General features: G+C 39.2%; 1 protein-coding gene across 2 annotated transcripts; it reads left to right on the top strand.

Moving 5' to 3' along the window:
• Positions 1-553: 553 nt before the first annotated feature.
• sfpq (splicing factor proline/glutamine-rich) lies at positions 554-21277 on the top strand. Of its 2 annotated transcripts, none has more exons than XM_072675968.1 (12): positions 554-1319; positions 2051-2239; positions 2326-2627; positions 2717-2812; positions 3160-3356; positions 3450-3534; positions 3688-3802; positions 3893-3941; positions 4663-4772; positions 7554-19966; positions 20558-20631; positions 20727-21277. In XM_072675968.1, the coding sequence occupies exons 1-10, from the start codon at positions 708-710 to the stop codon at positions 7671-7673; spliced, it is 1875 nt and encodes a 624-aa protein (XP_072532069.1). In that variant the 5' UTR covers positions 554-707; the 3' UTR covers positions 7674-19966; positions 20558-20631; positions 20727-21277. The 2 variants fall into 2 exon arrangements, with proteins under 2 accessions (XP_072532069.1, XP_072532070.1); XM_072675969.1 differs by having other exon boundaries at positions 19917-19966.
• Positions 21278-21874: the final 597 nt, after the last annotated feature.

Raw genomic sequence — 21874 nt, forward strand, 5'->3', positions numbered from 1 at the left:
GGTATCCTACTTAGTTAAGATTGTTTTGTATAGATATTGCCCTGTATGTACGCTGACATGTAGGGTGTCTGCACTCTGCATGGTCCAGTGTGATGTATATCATTAATATATATTAAGTCATATTGAGGAATGACAACAAAACCACTTCATTTGACTTTAAAATGAAGAAAAATAAAAACGCCTTACATTGACCAACAGTAGAAGGTCCTCGAAAGTTTGCCCACATCCAAACACAACAAAGGTCCAGTGGCCAGAGTCAAGCATTTGCCCTTCTTAGTGGACTGTAATACCCGCAGCAAAAGCTTGATTCTGTGTCCATGGTGGCTTTTCTATCTACAGTTTAAATAAATAAATAAATAAATGAATAAATAAATAAAATACCCTAACTGGGTTCTGCTTTTGTTTCTTTTACACATTTAAATGAACTAAAATGAGAATAAAGGTGAACGATGCGTTTCCACTGACCGCCACTAGGTGGCCTTCTCTCCTCCACTGAGCTCCAATCGCCACGCCGACGTCACGCCAACGTCACCGCGCCATTCCCCGTCTGCCCTTTGTGGAGCGGCTCGGTCAGCCATTTTACGAAGAGCAGTCGGTGCAGTAGAGACGGTGGTCCGACGCTTGGTCTACTTTTCGTACCAACCGAGTACGGTTTTACATTTACCAAAAATCTCTCTGTTTAACGGTTTCCAGCCTAAACGCCAGCCATGTCTCGGGATCGATTCAGGAACCGCGGGGGAGGATTCCAGCCACGCGGCCGAGGCGGTGTGGGGTTTGGAGGAGGGATGCGTGGTGGGATGGGGAATCCAAATTTCCGAAATCAGAACAACCCTCCGCATCCCTTTCAAAACCGGGGCCCCCAGATGAGCGGGGGTTTTAAACCTAACCAAGGAAATCAGCCAAATCAAGGCCAGCCTCCGAACCAGAGCACACCGGTGAAAGCAGATGCAGCCAACGCCGCCCCGAAGCCCGAAATCAAGTCTCCACCTCCAGCAGCAGCAGCAGCAGCAGCACCGCAGCAGCAAGCGACGCCGACGCCACCGCCGCCGCAGCAACAGCAGCAGAAACAGCAGCAAGGCCCCGGCCTTACACCGAGCAAAGCTCCGGCACAGCAGAACCAGCAGCCGCAGGCCGGCAACGCAGGTCCGCCAAAGATGCAGTCGCCTCCGCCGAAAAACACAAACGTGCGACAGGAGCAAGGACCCCCCCAGAACCAAGTCAGAAAGACCCCACAAAAGCCGAACCTTGGAAACGGCCAGAAACCCACTCAAAATCAAGCTCCGCCACCTCGGACAGTACAGGAGGTCACTGCACAGTCGGTGAGATGAATGATCAATAATAAATCTTATTTATTAGACTCGTTTCCATGTTCTTAACGTTAAGTTAGTGAGATTTGTTGTTTTTTGTAACGCGGGCGGCTGAAAGGCCTCAGCAGGCCCCGTGTCCGCGGCGCTCTTCAGCCATTTTGTCGTGCGAAACAAAGCAGCGTTAGCCGGAGAGCTAACTGGCTAATTTGAACGAGGGACTCCATCTTTGTATGTACAGGTTATGCAATTCTGTGCCATTTATATAAATTATAGTTAAGCTTTTTTTTTTACATATTACACCACAGTGAGTTTGAGTGTATTTATTTATATATCTGCGTTTCCCTCCGTTTTGTCCGCTTTTTGCTAGCTAGCTAACTAGCTAACGTTATCCAACCAACGAGCCATTTCCAGTCCTCCTCTTCAGTCGGGTTTTCGACGTTTCTCTTTATTTTTTAAGATTCACTTCATCTTAAACACAACACCAGATGTTTAAATCTCCTGTTGGTTTAGCAGAAGAGCCGTTTTTTACTAAAGTGTTTCTTATTTTTAGCATTTGCTACGCTGTTGGATTAAAGTGACCGTTTTCATCCTTAAAATGGCCGTTAGTGGGTTAGCACTCCACTTATTTACACTGTGAATCTTTGAAACTGGCTTTTCAGACCTTTCTTTCCCAAGTTAGAGCTGAGATTAAGCAAATACTGATCAAAACCTCTGAAATAATGTTGAAATCTGTTTGGTTTCAGGAATTAAAGGCAACACTGTCTTTGCTACGCAAACCTGGAGAGAAAACCTACACTCAGCGATGCCGGTTGTTTATTGGTAACTTGCCCAATGATATCACTGATGTGGAGTTCAGAAAGCTGTTTGCAAAGTACGGAGAGCCCAGCGAGACCTTCATCAATCAAAGCAAAGGTTTTGGATTCATCAGGCTGGTAAGACTTTAACACAACCTTCAGCTATGTGAGCAGTTAAAACCCCAGAGCACAAGAGCTGAGATTATCTTTGTTTCCCCCATCAGGAGTCGCGTGCTTTAGCAGAGATTGCAAAAGCTGAACTGGATGATGTGCCCATGAAAGGCAGACCACTCAGGGTACGTTTTGCAACCCACTCTGCTGCCCTGTCTGTGCGCAACCTGTCCCCCTTTGTCTCCAATGAGCTGCTCGATGAGGCCTTCTCTCAGTTTGGGGTGGTCGAGAGAGCAGTGGTTGTTGTAGATGATCGCGGGCGCTCGACTGGGAAGGGAATCGTTGAGTTTGCTACCAAGCCTGCAGCTCGGAAGGCACTTGATCGGTGCAGCGATGGCGTGTTCCTGCTCACATCGTAAGATATCTTGAATCCTACATCTTGTATTTGGGGGTTGAAGATACGGTTTGTGTTTATAGCTGTCTAAATGTCGTCTTAACCTGTAGGTCACCCCGTCCGATTGTCGTTGAGCTAATGGAACAGTATGATGATGAGGATGGTCTACCAGAGAAGCTTGCCCAGAAGAACCCAAATTATCAGAAGTAAGTTTTAGTCTAACTGTAAATTCCCACAAATGAGAATCTTTCAGTCAAAACAGAGTAATGTTTTAAGCCCCAATAATATGCAAGCTTTAAATAATTTAATGCTTCTTACTTCTTATTTAATCCTTGTTCATTTGCAGGTAGGTTTGCGTGGTAATTAATTTGTGTGGTTTTTGTAAACAAGGGAATGCATTTCTTAACTTAACTCCTGATTACGACATACAAAATGGAAGTGGAAGTTGGAGATGGAAATGTCACAACTCGATAAGCTAGAACTTGTCTGTTGCAGGAAATGACTGTCAATTTTGTTGCAGAGTCACTGAACATGTTTGTCTGTTTGTGTATAGAGAGAGGGAGCAGCCTCCACGTTTTGCACGGCCAGGCACCTTTGAGTTTGAATACTCCCAGCGATGGAAGTCCCTCGACGATATGGAAAAGCAACAGAGACAACAGGTCGAGAAAAATATTCGTGAGGCCCGCGAGAAACTGGAGGCAGAGATGGAGGACGCCTACCATGAGCATCAAGCTAATTTACTTCGCCAGGGCAAGTGGACATTGTTTATCTGCTGAGTTTTTTTATGTGGACTGTCATACTTGTAAAACAATCATAACGCTAGTTTTTGTTTGTATTGTATAGATCTTCTTAGGCGTCAGGAGGAACTGCGACGCATGGAAGAGATGCATAGTCAAGAAATGCAGAAACGCAAAGAGATGCAGCTGAGGTATGTCTACATTAAAAAAAACAAAAAATAAAGGGGGCGGGGTGGTTGTGGTGACCTTTCATAACTTGTCACATTTCGTTGGGAATGTGTTCTTTTGAAAACCTCAGGTGGCAGTATTGTGAATTTCATTGTCCTTTACATTCTGATTGGTAGGCAAGAGGAGGAGCGCCGTAGACGGGAGGAGGAAATGATGAGGCAGAGGGAGTTGGAAGAGCAGATGAGGCGTAAGCGTGAGGAGTCCTACAGGATGGGAGGCTTCATGGATAATGTAAGCCATGTACATATATGCACATTGCTCCCCAGCTGTGTAGAATTGACTTCATGAATTGCTGATCTTTATTTTGGCTTTACTTTGCAGCGGGACAGGGAGATGAGGATGAATCCTGGAGGAGGTCTTGGCTTGGCAGGTAAGTCATTTCTATCTTTTTGTAAGTGAAAATCCTTAATGATGTATTAGGCTTTAAAGCCCCATCCTTGACCATATGAACTAGGGCTGTGTGATATTAGAAAAGACTGCCATTGGGGTGTCTTATGTTTTGTTTTGTCTGATATATTGTTATTTAAATAAAGCACATAATTTTATTTTTTGATTTCCAGAATCCAGCATGTCATAATGTTAATAAGGAACTGAAGTTACATTGAAAATCTACCTCAGGTCATGATAAATGAACTGTGTGAATTTGTAGTTTTGTATGATTAAACATTTAGGCGGAAGTCTGCAAGACTAGCGGAACCTATATTCCATACCAATGAATAGAGACCCCAGTCCTTGTTGTACCATGCTGAATTTTAGTACCCAGGTTTTTGACCCTGCATGTCCAGTAACTTTCTGATTGGCCTTCCAATCAGTTGCGTAAAAAAGCACTGAAATGAGCCCAAGGACTGATTAACCACTGCTTTTTAATGCTAACGGAGAATACCATTCAACCTTTTTGTCTAGGGTTAAGATCTGTCCAGGAAGTCCAAATGCCCATGGTCTGTTGAGTAGAAACAAATAAGGAAATGTTTTACTTGTTCTGTTTGACTTGCAATGCAATAGAAGTGTTGTGATCATTGGACATTGGTAAGTCCCGCTTAATCACTTGTCTCTAGACACTGAATAATTAGATTTTCTTTTGCTTTTATTAGATATGCCTTTTGGCTCCCCCAACCAGAAGTTTCAGTTGTCTGGAATGAACTTCGACAGTCACCAGGGAATGGGTGGACCAGCATCAGGGGGCATGGTACCCAACGAAATGGTAATGTATCCAGTGGTGGCAGAGAGTGAATGGCGGTGTGTTGTGTGATGGTTAAAGTGAGTGAATGGAGGGTGTGGTCTTTATAAACCAAGAAGAGTTGTTTGCTCAACCTGAGGCCGTTAGGGGTTGAGTGGTTGCAGAGCTTTCAGTAAAAGATTGGTCGAACCTGTTGACGGACAGCGTCTTTCTTCCGTGGTGTAATGTTTGCCTACGCTTTTGCTCAGCCATCATGCTCAGCTTCTCGATCATGTTTTTCCATTTGCTTGAAAAGTCTGTCTGTACTAAAGCCCAAGCAATGAACTTGTAACTGACTCACTGCATTCACTTGTAAGTCCTGTCTGACATGAGTGTTGAAGGCAGGCGTGTTTTGTAGCATGGTAGAACTGTAATCTTAGATTTCTCAGAACTTCTTGTAATGGCAAAAAAGACCTGGACTACTATCTGGTTGGAGCAGTTGAAGGTTGATGGCGGCAAGCTGGTTTATAATGTTTGCCTTCCGTATGGAGTGGCCCAGTCCACTGGCACTTTGTAGTTTTGAGATATAGAAGGGATTTAGTGCCGATAGACTTTAAAGCAAGTAAAATGTAAATATGTTGTCCTATTTTATAGAATATATTTTGTAGATCAGTGCTGAGCTTTTGGATGAGCTGATGGTCGATGGCAGTCCTGAGAGATCTGGCAGGTTATGGATGGTGTTGAACTTTGCTCAGTTCACACTTGCTCGCTACAGACCTGGACATTTTTGACCTAATCTTTGTTGGCCTATTATATAGCAGTATATGGACCTCTAAATTACCAGTGCATTTGAATTTAAATCGGTTGCCATTTGTAAGGACATGAAATCTTTGCTCAATTCAGCTGTTTTGTTGCGCATTAGTGCATGTTCCTTTTTAATACAGGTGAAAAATGTATTCACTCATTTTAACAGTTGAATTAAACAAGTATGCATACACATGTCCAGTAAACAATCTTAAATGTAACTAAAGTGCATAAGAGCACACTATCCTTCAGATCTTTAACACATGCTCCAGTGTAGGATGGTCTTTTGGTGGCTCTGACTAGACAATTGCACCATTCTGTAACCACGTGTGTGCACATTTGAGAAATGAAGGCAGTAAAATGTTAGCCGGCAACTTCGCTTTTGGTAGGTTGGTGTTCTCAGATGTATGCAGTGAACTATACACCGGCAGTTTTGAACTGCATCAGATCTGTGCTCTGCTGATCTACAGGAATCTACTGTTTGAAACCATGTGCGTTTAATGTACTGTTTTGGTTAGTTTGTCTGGCAGTTGCAAAGAGATCAAGGTTCCAGCGGTGTTGACATTGCACACAGTCTGTCACAGCTGAACTAGCTGGAACCTCAAACTAAAGACCCTCCTAAAAGCACTCTCCATTGTTACAATAAAATGTTAGTTTATTCCTGGGTGCATGCTGTTTCATGACATGCACAGTCATATCAATGGAGATTATCCAGTGTCTGGCTACTGAAACCTGTTAGATATTTACAAGTTACCCTCTTCTCCTATGGTAAATTACTAGTGAAAATGAAATCCAGTTTATTTAATCAGAGTAGTGCAGTATTTGTTAATTCTCATTTCACTAACTGGTTCAAGACTGGTATGGGTTGCATTTTTGAATGGAAAGTAAAAAATTAATGTGAAGACTGGGGCTTGACTAAATCACAATATTGTGGCTGGGATTCTAGCAGTAGTATTGACTGAGACTGTATTTAGTGATTTACTGGAAAGCTCACATTTTCCTGAGCTAAAAAGTGCATGAATGTTTTAACTAACTTTTTAATTAAAAAATTATAACAATGTTTTAAATATAAAATTCAATAGGCAGTGTAGTATTAACACATGTTGAGGGCACCCCAACACTTAATGGATTTGTTGGCGTTTGCGTGTAACTGTTGTAGTTTTGGTCTCATTCCATAATGCATCAAATTGAACAAGTTAGTCTTGGCTGGTTAAGTGATCATTAAGTTGAGTCGCTATTGAGTGTATAGAATAAGCTTTTGCTTGAGTTTGCCATAGGAGAACAGGGTCCAAAAAGCAATATGCAGTGTTCGTGCCTATTATAGACTTGTGTAGTAACTACTGGGAAGTAACTTTTTTTGTTTTGCGTATAGGTCATACTTAAGATATTTGGTTAAATGGAAGAATAACATTTTTATATATATATATATATATATATATATACTAGTCCACAAACTCTTCCAGAGGAAAAGAGCAGTGTAATGGTAAGCTAATAAAGCACAACTGCTTTTCCCCCCATCAGTTAAAGCTGTGTTTAGAAACGGGGTTACTTCTCTGGATTACTATTAGATGCAAACTGTTTCTATAGTGCAATAAATGCATTTTTGTTTAGATTATGGCTAATCAAGTAATATGCTGGTATGATATCATGCATCTCTATGCATTGTGCCTATAAAGCTTATGAGCCAGCTTGACTTTTTAAGCAGTTCCTAAAGCAGATTATATAACTTTTTGCTGCCTTCCCCATGTGGATGCTGTAGTTCCGCCTCTTTCTTGTGGTAGGATCTTGCTAACGAATATATTACCCTCTCTTCCTTTTCCTATGTTACCTGTGGCACCTGTGGATCTGCGTATTGGAACTATTTCGTCGAATGTTTCCCTTGGATCCCCAATTTTATACACTTGGCTCAAAATATGAACTTGTGGAACGCGTGGGCTGTGTATTGCTCGTAAATCCTGCTTATGGACACACAAACCTCACAATGTCAAAACCACTGCATCACACACAAACTGGTCACTGTAGCGCAATGAGCGTTTCCCTCAAGGTGGCCCTGGAGGTCCCAGGGGCATGGGTCCTGGCAATTCAGGATTTGGCAGGGTCCGTGAGGAATTCGATGGACCTGCCAAGAAGCCACGCTTCTGATCTGGCACTTTTATATGGCAGAGCTCATGTCTGGATTCCCAGAAGTTCTGGGGTCTTAATGTATTTAAGTTTAAAGTATTTCTTTACAGTTTTAGACTCAAGACCTTCCCTGTTTGTGGCAAAATGTTTTTTGTAAGTTGAGTGTTCAAGTTAGATTGAAGTAGTGAACTGCTCTGCAGGAGTGATCTCCTGCTTAGCACATCCCATGTAATCTTACTTATATAATGCAATGTTACTTATGCTGGTTATTCTTGTAAGTTGTTTTGATCTTTCTATGGCCATGTTCTGTGCCATTCAACCTTTTTGAAGTAATCCATGTAAATTTACAATAAAGCGTCCAGTTGGTTCTTTAAACTCCACGTAAGCGTTGTTGGCACAATGTTTGACTCTCAACCCTAAAAATATTGGCTGAGCTCATCTAAAGAAAATCTACTTCTAAAATGCGATGGCACATGGGGTGTATATATATTTCAATTGTAAGGATGTAGTTGGTTTCGATCTCAAAAGTAGGGGTGTTAATGGCATTTTGTATCGATACAAGGGTTGCGATACAATATGCATTTTCAACCAAATACTTTAAGATCTTGTGCTGTAAAAATTTCACATTGCACAATATACATTTTCACAATATAAAGTTTCTAACCTGAGAGATTTCTCTCATTAATCTGAGATGTCACTACTGCGCGTGTTTATGTAGTTGTGTTCTTTTATCTGCTAAGAAAATGCTGCTTCACTTAACCCTTTTCTTTTGCTGCAGCCTTTATTTTAGAAATTCTTGGATCTTGGACAAAAAAAGCAGAACCTGTTCAGTTGTGAGAGAAAAGTGCCAAAAAACTAAATGTCCAAATGTGGATTCAAAAAGCATACTGCATTGTGAAATTTGTATCGATACACCCCTACAATGAAGCTTAAGCTATAATTAATAAAATTAAGTGCAGACTACAGCAAATGCTTAATTGGGTTAATTTGAAAGTACCATGAGTCTATACATGACTGTTTTCTAAAGTTAGTTTTTGTGTAGACGGGGATCTGTGCAATCATCTTAAAGATGCGCGCGCAGCCAGGATTGCTGGAAGCAGCTCTTCATGCTACAGTACTGAGGAGACAAAGTCCTAGGTTAAATAAACAAAACACTAAACAGATTTTATTTGGTAACCTCCCACTGATTTATGTATGATTGCAATTTATAGATTACAGTGGTTGGCTAATGTTGCCATGTAGTGACGGGCTATGTTTCCAAACAGGTATTTGTTTGGTTTTTGTCCGCCTGGCTGTGTGCACCTTGTAATATTTGTAAACAGAAAACCCGTCTATTAGGATTTAAAATTAAGATTTGGCTTACTGACACTTTGGAGGTAGATAGATGTCTTCCTAAATTGTCAGCCACCAGTTTTATTATAGCACAAAAAGGAGTACCCTTTATTCCATTTATATCTGATTAGTCAATTTTAAATAAAATCTCATCAAAAAAATTGAGTAGTGCAATAACTTTTTAATTAGTGGATGATTATGGGTACGATGCTGTTGGACAAACATGAATTTACCTATGCTTAGCTGCAAACTCAGAACTGCATTAGCAGAAAGGATAAGTAAATTATGTAGTGCATTGCTAATGACTGCCAGTTTAATCAGACTCTTAATTAATAGATGCCGAATTTCAATAGAAATGAAAGCAAATTTGAACAATAGTTTTCATGAGTGTACAGAAAACTGTGCACATGCTTTTCTGTAAAGTTTACTGTAATGATGCACTGCCTTCTTTACAAAGCACTGGAGTCAGTGGTTGCCATTTGCAGTCTCCTTAAGTGAATGGCAACCATTTTGTCCTAATACTTGCATTTACAAAACATTATTCTAAACCAAATTTCTTACATAATTGAGTAGTAAATTTCTTACTTTACATATTTGAATGCTTTTGAAGGCAAGTAAAATTAGTTTTATTTTCCAGAAACTAGTACCTTTTTGTAGACTGAGCGACAAGCAAATGAAGAAAAATGCCTCTGCTGCTGTTTGTTGGTCCTTTTGTATATTTCTTCCCTTAACAGGTAACAGTTCTCTTGCGTGGACATCACAACTTTGCGTGGGAGTTTGTGCCCATACACCCTTGATCTGCAATAGTTTAAAGCCTACGTTAGATGTGAACTTCGATAATGAAGTTTTTTTTAAATGGGTTCTGTGCAAGTGATTTCTTTCCAGAACCTTGAATCTTTTTTGAGTTTTGAGGGGGATTTTTTTTTTTTTTATGAATGTGATTTATGGCAAATCTTTTAAAATATTATTTGGCCCCTTTTATTGGCAGCAGTGCTTGCCATCAGTCAGGGTTTTTTTTGTTGTTTTTTTTTTTGTTTTTTCTTCCAAAAACTTTTGTTTTTTTCCATCCTTGGCAGAAGTGATATTAGGTGGTAAGTAACACATTCATTCTTCATTTGTGGTGATCTACAGATTTTTAGTCCTGTTTCCTCTGTTCTAATGCACAACCACTTCAGTATAGGATAAGTTTGACTAGTTTTGGTTGGACTGTGTGTTAAAGCAGGCAAAACACAACTGTGTACTGCAGAAACACTCATAAATCAGGAAGCTAGCGAATTCAAGGACAAGCCAATATCAGTTAAAGGTTGAGCTGCTGTGCTTTGGCAAAGTTTCTGTAGTTCTCCTGTGCAGCAAGTACTGGAGGGATGGAACAAAGAACCATAAGACTGCTGCAAACTGGACAAGCTTCAGCAAACACTACAAAACTGCTGCTTCAATGAAGGAGCTCACATATTACTGAAATTTCTGCACAGATGAAACTCCAGTTTCTCTAAGCACCAGAGCATGCCACTTAGTATTTTGCTAGTTCTGGGTTTAATTTAAAAATATACCACAAAAAGCCTCATGCAAGTTGAAATTTCCACCTAGAATGACAATCGGTCTGAAACCTGGATGATACCTGCTAATGTCTGCCTTCACTTAATTATTTTTTTTCTCTTAATGTTCACCTTCAATGCACCAGAACTAAGAGAACACTATCTCTCTTGCTGTGCGTTTTGACAGACTGTTTTTGGCAGTGTTGTATCCTGCATTGTTCTCAGTGATTTGAGGAAAAGCTGCTTTTCTGTTTTCATTCACACTACACAAGCATTGCTCTCATACATGCTTTTGACAAGTTTACTGTTTATTAATCTCTGTATAATTAAATACAGACTGCACTTTAATTATTAAGACACTGGCCATTTGTGCAATCTGAATGCCTCAATGAACCCACTTCAGATTGTGTAGAGCTCTCTTTTGCTTATGATAAAACTGCTGTAAGCTGGGCTCAGTGCTTAACCATACACCTTATAGTACACCTTTTTGGAAGAATCTGCACTTGCCTTTTCCTTCCCTTGCTCATCTGCTAATTGTGATAAAGTACTTACTGCACATTTTTATTTATTTATTAGGTATAAGTTTACTCATTTGAATGAGAGAATGACTGCTAATGTAAACATGATATTCCATTAAGAGTTTACATACTAATGGACATGAACAACATGGTAATGTTGAGCTTTCAAGACTTTCTTTGAATGTTTTGTGAAGCAGAACAAGCATACCAGATATTTTATTGAAAAACAAATTGAAGCACTGATGGAAAGTTAAATCAGCATGCGGTCAGAATCTACATTACAGCACACCTAATATTTGGTAAACTGTCCCTTGGCAAGCATCACCGTGCCCAGATACTATTGATGGTCAACGAGTCTACCAAGTTTATAATTTTGATTTGGAACTCGTAAAACAGCCCCATAGTCGCTCCATGGTTGAATGTGTCACCTTTGCTTCTCCAAACAAACTTCTGGTCGTTGTGGCCAAGCTACTTGATTTTTGTGTCATCTGAAAAGTCATCTTAGGGTCAGAAGGCTTTTTATTTTTAATTCTGTGATTAACTGCAAACTTTTGAGCTTAAAGTTTGAAATTCCTTCAAGCAGTTTCTTTCTTGACATTGACTGACTGGATCTTTAGACCTTGGCAGAGTGGCTACATCTCCTACTAACTTGCATGTAATTTAATGGATTATCTTATCTACACTTGTTTAGAATTTGCTCCATGGGTAAATTTAGTCATCCTTGTAGCCTAGGTCTCCTTGGACCTTCCCATTGTAGGCTGTTGGTCTGTCCATTGATTGCTGTAAAACTCCCTTTTATTTTGTCACAGAGAAGCTACCAGCTATGGTCAATCATGATCATTAACAAGTCCTCATAGGCCATGGAGGCTTGAGGTTTTGGAACTTTCAGCTTTCAAAGCCAAGTGGGTTTATATACAATTTAATGTTTTATAAAATGGGCATCAGTTTGAAAAGGTCATTTGAAAGCCCAATATTGCCATGATGGGCGTATATTAATGTCCAACCTCAAGTGTATATGCAATTTGTGAAGAGGTAAGCCCATTGGGGTTTTTTTTTTCCCCTCCATCCTAAGTAATCTTAAATTGGCATCATATACCTTTTTAGTTTGATGGTTCAACACCAAGAGTTACTAGACTATCTGTCCAAGACTACCACTGCCCTGCAGGATGTAGTTTGCCTGGCTGCAATGCTCCAAGTCAGGAAGGCTTGTTAGGTAGGTTTACTTGGCATTGGTGGAAGGGGTACAGTTCTGCAACATGCAGGGCAAGGGTACTCTAGGACTAAGAACTAGATGGATAATGTCTTTCATTAGTTAGTCTGTGAATAGTCTTTGGAGTATATTAGCCCATATTCAGTTTATTTTAGCTTTCAATTGTATGGTTGGTTTTGGAATTCCTCAGAAAATGCACATGCAGGTTTTGGACTCATTTAAAAGGAGGAACAAAGCAAGTAAGTTTGCCCAGTAAGTACTTAAAAATGCATGTTAACAGTTAGCATTACCCTGAATGTTACCTTTTTGTGAACTGGATGCAAAGTTAAATGCAACACAATCTGGTAAGACGTGAAAGTTCCTACATGAAGGGCGAAAGCCCCAGCAACGGCGAAGAAACCTCCAAAGACAAGATATTATCAAAGGTAACTCTTCATATGCACCCAGTCACATAGCATTAACCTGGTGTCTGTAGATATTTCTAAATGTGCATCAATCTGAAGTTGCCAAATGCATGTACACTCTAACTATTCAGGTCTACTTATTACTTATTATTATTATTATTATTATTATTATTAGGTCTACTAATTTGCAGTCCACTAAATATTAAAGGGTTTAATGACTAGTCTTACAGAAGTAGTATGTACATTTTGTATTCTCTCTGGTGGAAATATAATTACCAAGCTTGCCAAAAAAAAAATTGTAACTGTGGCTGCTGATTTGAGCTATCTTCCATACAGTTGAATGAGCCTATCCTAGGTTTTCTTATTGGTAAAACTGTGCCATTCCTCTCTGCTGTCACATTGCTGACATTGTGTTGTCCAGCAGGACCTTAGAGTTTGTGCTTAGAATTGACGTTTAGTTTGTGAAGATGTTGTCCAAAAGCATTCCTCCCTGAAACGTGACTTGTGAAAATATTTAACGCTTTGTAGAGTGTCTTGGACACAGTGTTTTGATGCTGCATATTGACAAATTCATGTGACTAACGGCTTTTCTTTTCTCAGAGGCGCATAGGCCTGGTTGGGATAGCTTGAATTCCTAGAGCGTCTGGTGAAGTGATTAAACAGCAGAACAGTAATTTGGGAATTTGAGCATGGGAAAAAATATTAGGCAGAACTAGGGCTGAGGTGACTAGACACCCTTTTGCTTGACGTGCATGTAACAAAGACGCTCACTGAAAACGTGGATTTCTCTGGAGATCAGGCTGCAACCCAAACAGATCTTTAAGCTTTCCGAAGTGGAGATGGCTTATTACTGCAGTACAACTGCTATGCATGAGCCCCTAATGCTGGCATTTGCGATGCACAAGACTGCAGCATAACTATAAGCACAGTAAATGCTGTCGATTGCCTCATGTTGAGTAATTTCTGCACCGCTGCTGTTATAGTAACCTAGCACTGTTATCAAAGTTATTTCCTTGATTCATAAATATTTTAGCCAGTGATTAACTATGACTCATCACCCTAGTAATGAGAATTCCAAGTTATTGCCATTAAGTCGTAGTAAAAATATCATGTAGTGCACTGTGTGCTTTAAGAGATGCATTTTAAAGTTAAATTTTAAAATATTGAGCCTCATTACAATTTAGAACAAATGATGTGTAAGTAGACATGTAAATAAAAAAAAATCATTAAGATTCATTGAGAAATTGTTACATGCAGAACATGAGGCCAGAAAGAGCTATGTAAACACTTCAAAATTTTTATGGTTTGGGGCTGTACAGACGGCGACACCTGGCCATGTTGAGTAGTACTTCTGGGAACTCTCCCTGGGTTAGCTTTATAACTAATGGAAGACAATCACTTCTATATTACTATAGAACAATTAAAACTGTAGATACTCAGTACATGTTTGTTCAGCATGATTGTGTGTTTAAAATTTATTGGCCTGGTGTAATTTGCAGTTGCTAACTGTGTTAAGTATGTTTATGGCCTTTCTCTAGTCCAAAAGTGAGTTAATAGAGACTTCTACATTAAATAAATGTTTAAATCATCAATTTGATGTTTTTACGTTACTCTGCCATTTATAAAACAGTTGATTTTGCCACTTAAATGGCATTGAACATGACACAAAGGGACTAATTAGATTAGGAACAAATTAATTTTGGAAGACTTGGAAAGTTTGATTGGAGTTGTAATATAAAGTCCACCAAAGATCAGTTTTTGAATCTTACCAAGCATGTGTAGTTTATTATTCTGTGGTTGCTAAACACTGTGCAGACTGTTCTCAGGCTGCATGAATTCATAAATTGTTGATTATAATGCAATAAAATTACCAGAACACTGTAAATGTTTTGGAATAAATGGATGGGGTTGAGTAGAACAGGATACTTGGGTAGGAAGTGGGGGTGAGTGATACCTTTTCCATTACAACACAATCTGCAGCAGTCTTATGGAAGATTGACACTGGGTAGTTGGTGTGGTCAAGCAGTGTAATTTTCCCACTATACTTAATTTAATTTTTTTATTTATATTTAAAATGTAAAATTAAAATTTTGACTTTGCCAAATCCATGAAGTTTTGGAAAGGGGAAAGCAACTTGTAAAGGTCCATTTTATATGCAGACTGTCTAACAAACTCTTCTTTACAGCAGGATTAGTCTTTACTGCGTATAATGTACAGATTTACATGTAATCTCAAAAGCCAGTTGCAAATAACACTGGTTTGCCTTTTTCCATATTTTAAGCTCTTGGTGAATGTTCAGCATACCTGACTTTCTTAATTGGGGGCAACAGCACACCTTATGCACTTTAATCCATGAAGAGCCATGCCTGATCCGTACCTGGCCATCTTTAGCTGTCAGGCTCTGTCTGTTGCATCCCAATGGTACCCCAGTCCATAAACTTTCCAGAATTCCTCTGTGGATTGGCGACTTTGTCCCATCTAGATCTTATTTGAAGCATGTTGACATGTTCCGACTTGACCTGTGCACCAGTTGGATATTCCAGTTGTCATCTGACAGGGGAGCCAATACAGTCCCAACACCCTGCGTCCTTGGGATAATTTCAAACTTGTGTATTTGAAATAAATAATAAAGAATTTCACTCTTAATGTAGTTTTACATGTTTTAAGTGGCACTTTAGTATTCATTCATGTACAAACAAGCCCACCGTACTGTTAAATAACGATTCAGCAAAAGTTGAATCTAGACAGGAGTACCTATATAGCTGATGGAGACTTAAAGTAATCCTTACAAATGACCATTTCAAAGCGTTATGGGAATACTTTAAATCAGTCTAATCCCTTACTTTCAGTTCAAGAACTGACGTTTAGTCCCGTCAGTCCTTTTTAAAGAAATGACCCCATGGTCATTAACTGTCATTTAAAGACTTTAATACCTAAACGCATTGACGCATAATCTTGGTGAATAAATACGTTACAGTATTTATTTTATTTTTTTCCTTTTTCAGAAATTAACATTATAAAAGCATTAAAAGTTTTAAACTAACATGGAAGACTATTTTTTTAAAGTGAGTGTAACAATTGACTTTAAAATAAAATGTGAAATGTATATTTAATTTAATATAATTTTATAATATTTGTGATTTAGATTATGACTTGCACTTCTGACATTGTGAATAAGAACAGTTGCCATCTATTTTAAGCAGACAAGCTCAGTCACAACAAAAAAAACTTGGGGTTATATGTGGGTTGCACTTATCTTGAAATCATTTTAGCACTTAGCAGATTGGCTATAACAGCTATAGCCAATGAAAACAAGTGTTATTTTAACTTGGCAAAATATAAAAGTACATATTTGCAGTACAGTGCATTGCTGTACATTTGATTGCTGCGGTCATGGCAGTGTGTGTTAACTTTGCGATTAGAAACAGTAAAATCACAGATTTACTTGCACCGGAAGTTGATGTGGTTCTCACTCATTGTGGCAAAGCCCACTGAAAATGTAATTCTGCTTGCCAGTGTTGAAGTCTAAAGTCTAGTGTGACCGTAGCTTTAGGCATAATTTATACCTCACACTCTTGATGTGTAATGAATTTAAATATTTAATGTAGAATTTTGGAAATATCAGTTTGTCCCCAGTCAGTGTATGTGCTGCCAGTACACTATCTATTTGTATCAGTAGTCAAATTTTAGTTCCCAAGTAGTGCACATAAGCACCAAAAAACAGAGCAGGCTCAGAAGTTAAATGCAATTGTGCACGTTTCACATGTAATGCAAGCAACAGAAGTCTTTGTCTAAAATCAGTAACTGTAATGATTAAATTGCATTCCTGTACTTTTGGAAATGTGACTTGCTGTTCCGTCTGTCTTTGCACTACCTCACCCCAACACTGATGACGGTCAAGATTTGACGACCCGCAAACTCTTCCTATAAGGTCAATGAAAAATTTGTCTTTGCCAGACTTGATGCATCTCTGAGAGGAGAGCTTGTGTCTGTGTCTGTAATGTGAATGGCATGGATGGTGGTGCTGTAGCTAAGCAGTAGCGGCCAGTGTCCAGCTTGCCCTGCTCCACAGTTGAGACTCCAGCAGTTGGTTACAGTGAGGATGGGTAGTACTGCAGATCAGTGGACAGTTGAGCCTGGACTTGTTTACGTCAAGAGCTTTGCTTGCATATCATCAAGGCAAGGTAAGTGCACCTGTCTTTTGTTCAATGAAGATGAAAAAGCAGGAATGCTTCAGCTTCCTGAATCATATCACATGCTGATGGTATTGGGGTTCTGGCATCACACTTCTGAAAATGGGTTCACAGTGCAGAATTTGTTTGTCTTATGGACTCAGTATGGGTAACATTGTAGTGTTTACATATTGTAGTTGGTGTGCCACACACACATTTTCTTTCCCTTGTACAGCAACAGACTGATGTAATTTTCTGGTAATGGATGCGTTGCTGAGCATTATGTGAAGTACATGAAATCAACGGGTCTGGGTTGGGATGGCAACATGTGGACATGCTAAACCATTAAAGGCAAAGCTTGAACACTTCCTATAGGAAAGCATAGCATCATTCTGTACATTTTTGAGGTGGCTGAGGGTGGGAACTTGAACTGTACCGTAGACCGACTCATCAGTTTTCAGATTCTTGTTCCTGGAAGCTGCCTAAATATTTGCAATCTTTTTGTGGACTTCTGCCATCTTTTTTGGACGACTTGTGACCTGCTTGTGTAGCTTTACACAACCCTGTCTCTGAAAGCTGACCTTTTGCTGCGTTAAAGAATTTGTCTTACTCGGTGGAATAGGAACTCTATAGGAATGCCTTCAGACACGTTGGCTTGGTCCCCATTAACTAGTGGCGTTAACGGATAACAACTCTATTTGAGTTGGATCACACTTTTTCAGATTTGGGGGGGGGGGTTATTTAATTTTTTTAATTTAAATGTTACTTCGTTGTTGGTCTTAGTAGCTTATTTTGACAATCTGTTTGTAATGTGCTGGTTAATTAATATATATATATATATATATATATATATATATATATATATATATATATATATATATATATATATATATATAATATATATATATATATATATTCACCATGATTTATCTTTGCACTCATACCGGAGTGATGTCTCTGTAGATGTTTAAGGCTCTCTTGGCTCTGTTTACAAACCATCCACACTTGTTACAGACAGCTGTGCAGTCTGTATGGTTTCACTGCAGCTCTGCATCAAGTTTGTGGGGAAATTGGTATAAACTGTAATGGCAGCATTAAAACCAGATTTTAAACTGTTATGACTTAAAACATGGGAGGTGATCTGTTACACCACTAACTTTTAACTCCTTCATTTCTGACCCCAGAATAGTAGTTCTGTATTGTATGCATGTCCACACTAAGCATATTAAACTGTTAGCATGTGGAATGGGCTATTTCTGTGTTACCATGCGTCCTTTATGTTCGGATACTTTGCAGTAGAATCGGCACACATTCAGAACTGATTTGAGGTGTGTGGAAGAGGGGGGGGTTATTTATTTTACTTTTTTTAAAGTAGTAATATTAAAATGAATGTATTTACTACATTGTTTATATTTAAAGGGGGCAGGTTAAAGGGTCACCAACCGGCTTGGGTAAATCAAAAAATTTTGTAGATGCCAAATTGAATGTTTTTTGTTCAGAAGGTTAAGGGTTATCTGTCTAGATTAAGGTTACTGGGGAGATTTTATGTATATTATATATTATATATAATTAGTCATTTAACAGACTAGGTCTGTGTATTGTCAAGAACCTGGCAATGCAATTTTTCACAAAACTGGTTAAGATTCAGTATATTGTAGGGATTTTTATATGTATTTATTTATTTTAAACCCCTCACAAAGTTTAGCAAAGCTCATGGTATAAAACACATGCATTAAAAATCTGAATAAACAAAAAGTGGGATCAGAAGGCAGTACAACACTGCAACCGGGGTTTAGCCAATGCAGAATGTCTCGTACATCTTTGCATGTGAACTAATAATTACGATACAGCATTGCAGAAATTGCAATACTTTGACCTTGGTATTTCCTTACACACACAGTGTGGTTTTTAATGGAACAAAATGTTTGAAATGGAGCAAAATTAGGCAGTGATGTACAGTATGTGTATGGACTAATGGCGGGGCTTGGGTGAATTCTTGTCCAACTATTACTCTTAAGGGGGTGGGGGTTCACTTTTTTTTGCAGCACAGCCTGTGCAGGACCATGTTTGGGCTATAGGCAAGGCTGAATGCAGATAGATCATGCTTTCAAAAGTTTTCAAATTAATCGTGACTCCATCTTTGTATATTCCTCATATAATGCATATACAGCTTATGGAGAAATTTGTACCCATGTTTTTTCCCCATGACAAATCAATTTCTCTGTGCTTTGAGATGTACAGATTTTGTTTTAGCTAATGTGCCTTTTATTAAATTCCACAGTTTCTATGCAACACGACTGCACTTGATTTTCACATTTCCTGTTGCTGCTTGCCCCCATGGTCTGGTTCTACTAACCTCGCTCATCTTGGTAACCCACAACACGGTGTCTGGTTCAAAATGTATCTAAACCCACCTGCTGGGGAAGAAACAGGTTTGGTGTACATGCCCCCCCAATGTAGGGGATTAAGTTGGTTCATAGAGCAAGTACTGGATTAGCATCATGGCTGTCCAGATGTGTGTGTCTGCACTGTGATCCATTTCCTGATTCTAGTCACTGTGGTTAGTTGAGAGGCCTTTACTGTACCTTTTTAATGGAGTGTGATGCCAGAACTACCTTCTTTGTCTAATGGCTGCCTGTGGACAGGCAGACCTTAACCCAACACTTCAGGATCTACCCTTTACAGCCCCAGAACTGTGCATAAGGTGATGTGGTCTGCAAAGAGATAACTATCATAATGGAGCTGTTAGTGGACTGTCAATTTCAGTGTCTAGTTTCATAATCAGTTTCTCAGCTGGACTGGAGTGAACACACTACTATTTTCAATAGCAAACACATTAGATGTAAATGTTCTCTTATGTAGTGATGTGTAACTATTCACAGTCCCTAATTAACCAAGTTCAACTTGTACCTCTAGTCAGAGTGAATTTAGTTATTTGCTTGAATTAAGGATTAATCTTTTAGTTAACTCTTCTGTAATATTCCTAGGGGTTTTGCCCAACTTGATCCAGCTGTTTAATAAATGCTAGTTTAGTCATGAATGATCTGTGCACTCAGTTTTGCTTGTTTGCTTACTTTCGGTCTCTCACTTCAGGGGCTTCGAGTGGTTGACGCAGGTTAAACGCTGAACCTTTTGGGAATAAGGTAAGTTTTTAATTGAGTGACTTGTATTCATTCAGGAATTTGCTTCATGTTAAGCTGGAAGAGCTGTTCTGTTCACATGACATTTGAGCAGACAGATTTGAGTAGCAAATGTATTAAACAAGCTCAGTTGAGTTTGAAATAGATATGTCCTGTTTTGCTGCCAAGCAATGGGGGAGGAGTCCTCAGAAAAGACTTTTCTTTACCTGTTTGCAGTGGGAAGAAGTCCTTGTAATTATGCAACATGAGTACAAGGATGCAAAAAATACTAAATGTATCCAGATGAGGTTAAATGTTTAATGCCTTCAGTCAGTAGTTGGGCAGCAGTTTTGTGTTTTGTTTTCACCTCGTGCTGAATGGTGACCATTTTCAGCCGTTTTAAGTTGCTGCCAAATATGGATTAGTCTGTAAACCTCACAGCAGAACCTAGCAGTTAAGTTGTAGTAATTGACGAGATGTTTATGGTCCTGTGTAGTGTTGGCAGCAAATGGAGCTTTACATTCTACTCATTTCTCACTCATGTCTCTTGTCTCTTATTAAGGTTTTCACTTTAATGTGTGTTTAACCCGATTTCCCCTTCCTCTCATTATTTAGGTTGGACAAATGCAATGTTGGAAACAGTACCTGTTGAGGCCCTTAAGGACAGTTCTGAGGATTAAAAACAGCAGGTTAGTGAAACCTTGACCCCTCCTTGTTCAATAAACATGTATTTTCTAGGTATAATAATTCTTAGACTAATTTCTTTCCCCTTTTCTCTTCATAGGGAGAGTGGCTGTATGTGTTGGGCAGCAGAGGGATGCAGATTGCAGTGTGCAACACCTCAGTCAATTAAACATTTGTATGTTGTTGGTTTATTTTTTTTTATTTTTTTTTGGGGGGGGGGGGTAACTCCCCTTTTCTTTTCCCCTTAACATTTGTTTAAATTGAAGTTACAATCTGACCTTCATATGAAGAGTTATAGTACTGTGTACTTGGACGGTTGTGTTCTCATAAAACACATGTAATTACAGTGTACCTATACTCTAACTTGCCAAGGTCTTCCATGTTCACAAGAGGTTAAATTCAGGGGATTGTGTTTCCCTTGTTTTTATCACTGTTGTATCTGACGGGGTTGCTCTTAATTCTGGCACTGATCCAGCGAAGAGGACCGGCGCATGCAAGCTGATAGCACTGAAAACAAGGTTCTGTGAATGTGGGTCAATGGTCCTGTATGACCTGCATTACACAGCAGCCAGCTAGGATGTTTCTGAAAGGGGTATTTTTTCCTTTGTTAATTCTTTATAATGTGGAATAAAAGTTGGAAAGCATTTGTGACATTTTGTTTGGTGTCTTTCTTCAGTGCACTGAGGTGTTAAAGTCCAACTCTAAAGTGAGTCAAGAGATGTCAATTAATCAGATTTTTATTTTTATGTATTGAGCCTAAACAAATGCTGATCTTTTGCTGATTCTGGATAAATGGGGAGGACAATCTGGAAGTGGCTCCTAGTTTTTGGTTTTGGCTGTCATTAAAATGTAATACAAATTTGACCGAAAGAAATGCTATTGGAATGGGTCATTCAAAATGGGTTATGAATGATTCATATTTTAAGCTTTTTCATTTTAATATTCCTTTAAATACTCCCTTATCTTAGCCTGCATCACACCTTTAGGTTTTTTATGGATGGCGTGGCCAGACTATAATTGAAGAGCTTGTAAAAAAGCCTAATCAACACCATGCTTTAAAGCCACTTAATCCTTTCCATGTGACATCTGGCCCCTCCAATGGTTGTAAGCTGACCTTAGGAAGCGGGAAAGGAAAAGGAGGAGGAGAATGTGGTAGCCATGTGATCAATAGGCCAAAGTATTGAATCATTAATGCCCATTATTTATTAATGGCCTTTTTTGGATACTTGCACCCCCGGGGTGGCCGCA

The sequence above is a fragment of the Salminus brasiliensis genome, chromosome 3 (genome assembly GCF_030463535.1).
Source record: "Salminus brasiliensis chromosome 3, fSalBra1.hap2, whole genome shotgun sequence".
In the NCBI taxonomy this organism is placed as follows: domain Eukaryota; kingdom Metazoa; phylum Chordata; class Actinopteri; order Characiformes; family Bryconidae; genus Salminus; species Salminus brasiliensis.

Coding starts and splice junctions, on each gene's coding strand:
- sfpq (XM_072675968.1), top strand. CDS start 708: ATGTCTCGGGATCGATTCAGGAACCGCGGGGGAGGATTCCAGCCACGC. Junction 2,628..2,716: donor GGCGTGTTCCTGCTCACATC/GTAAGATATCTT, acceptor CTTAACCTGTAG/GTCACCCCGTCCGATTGTCG. Junction 2,813..3,159: donor AAGAACCCAAATTATCAGAA/GTAAGTTTTAGT, acceptor GTTTGTGTATAG/AGAGAGGGAGCAGCCTCCAC.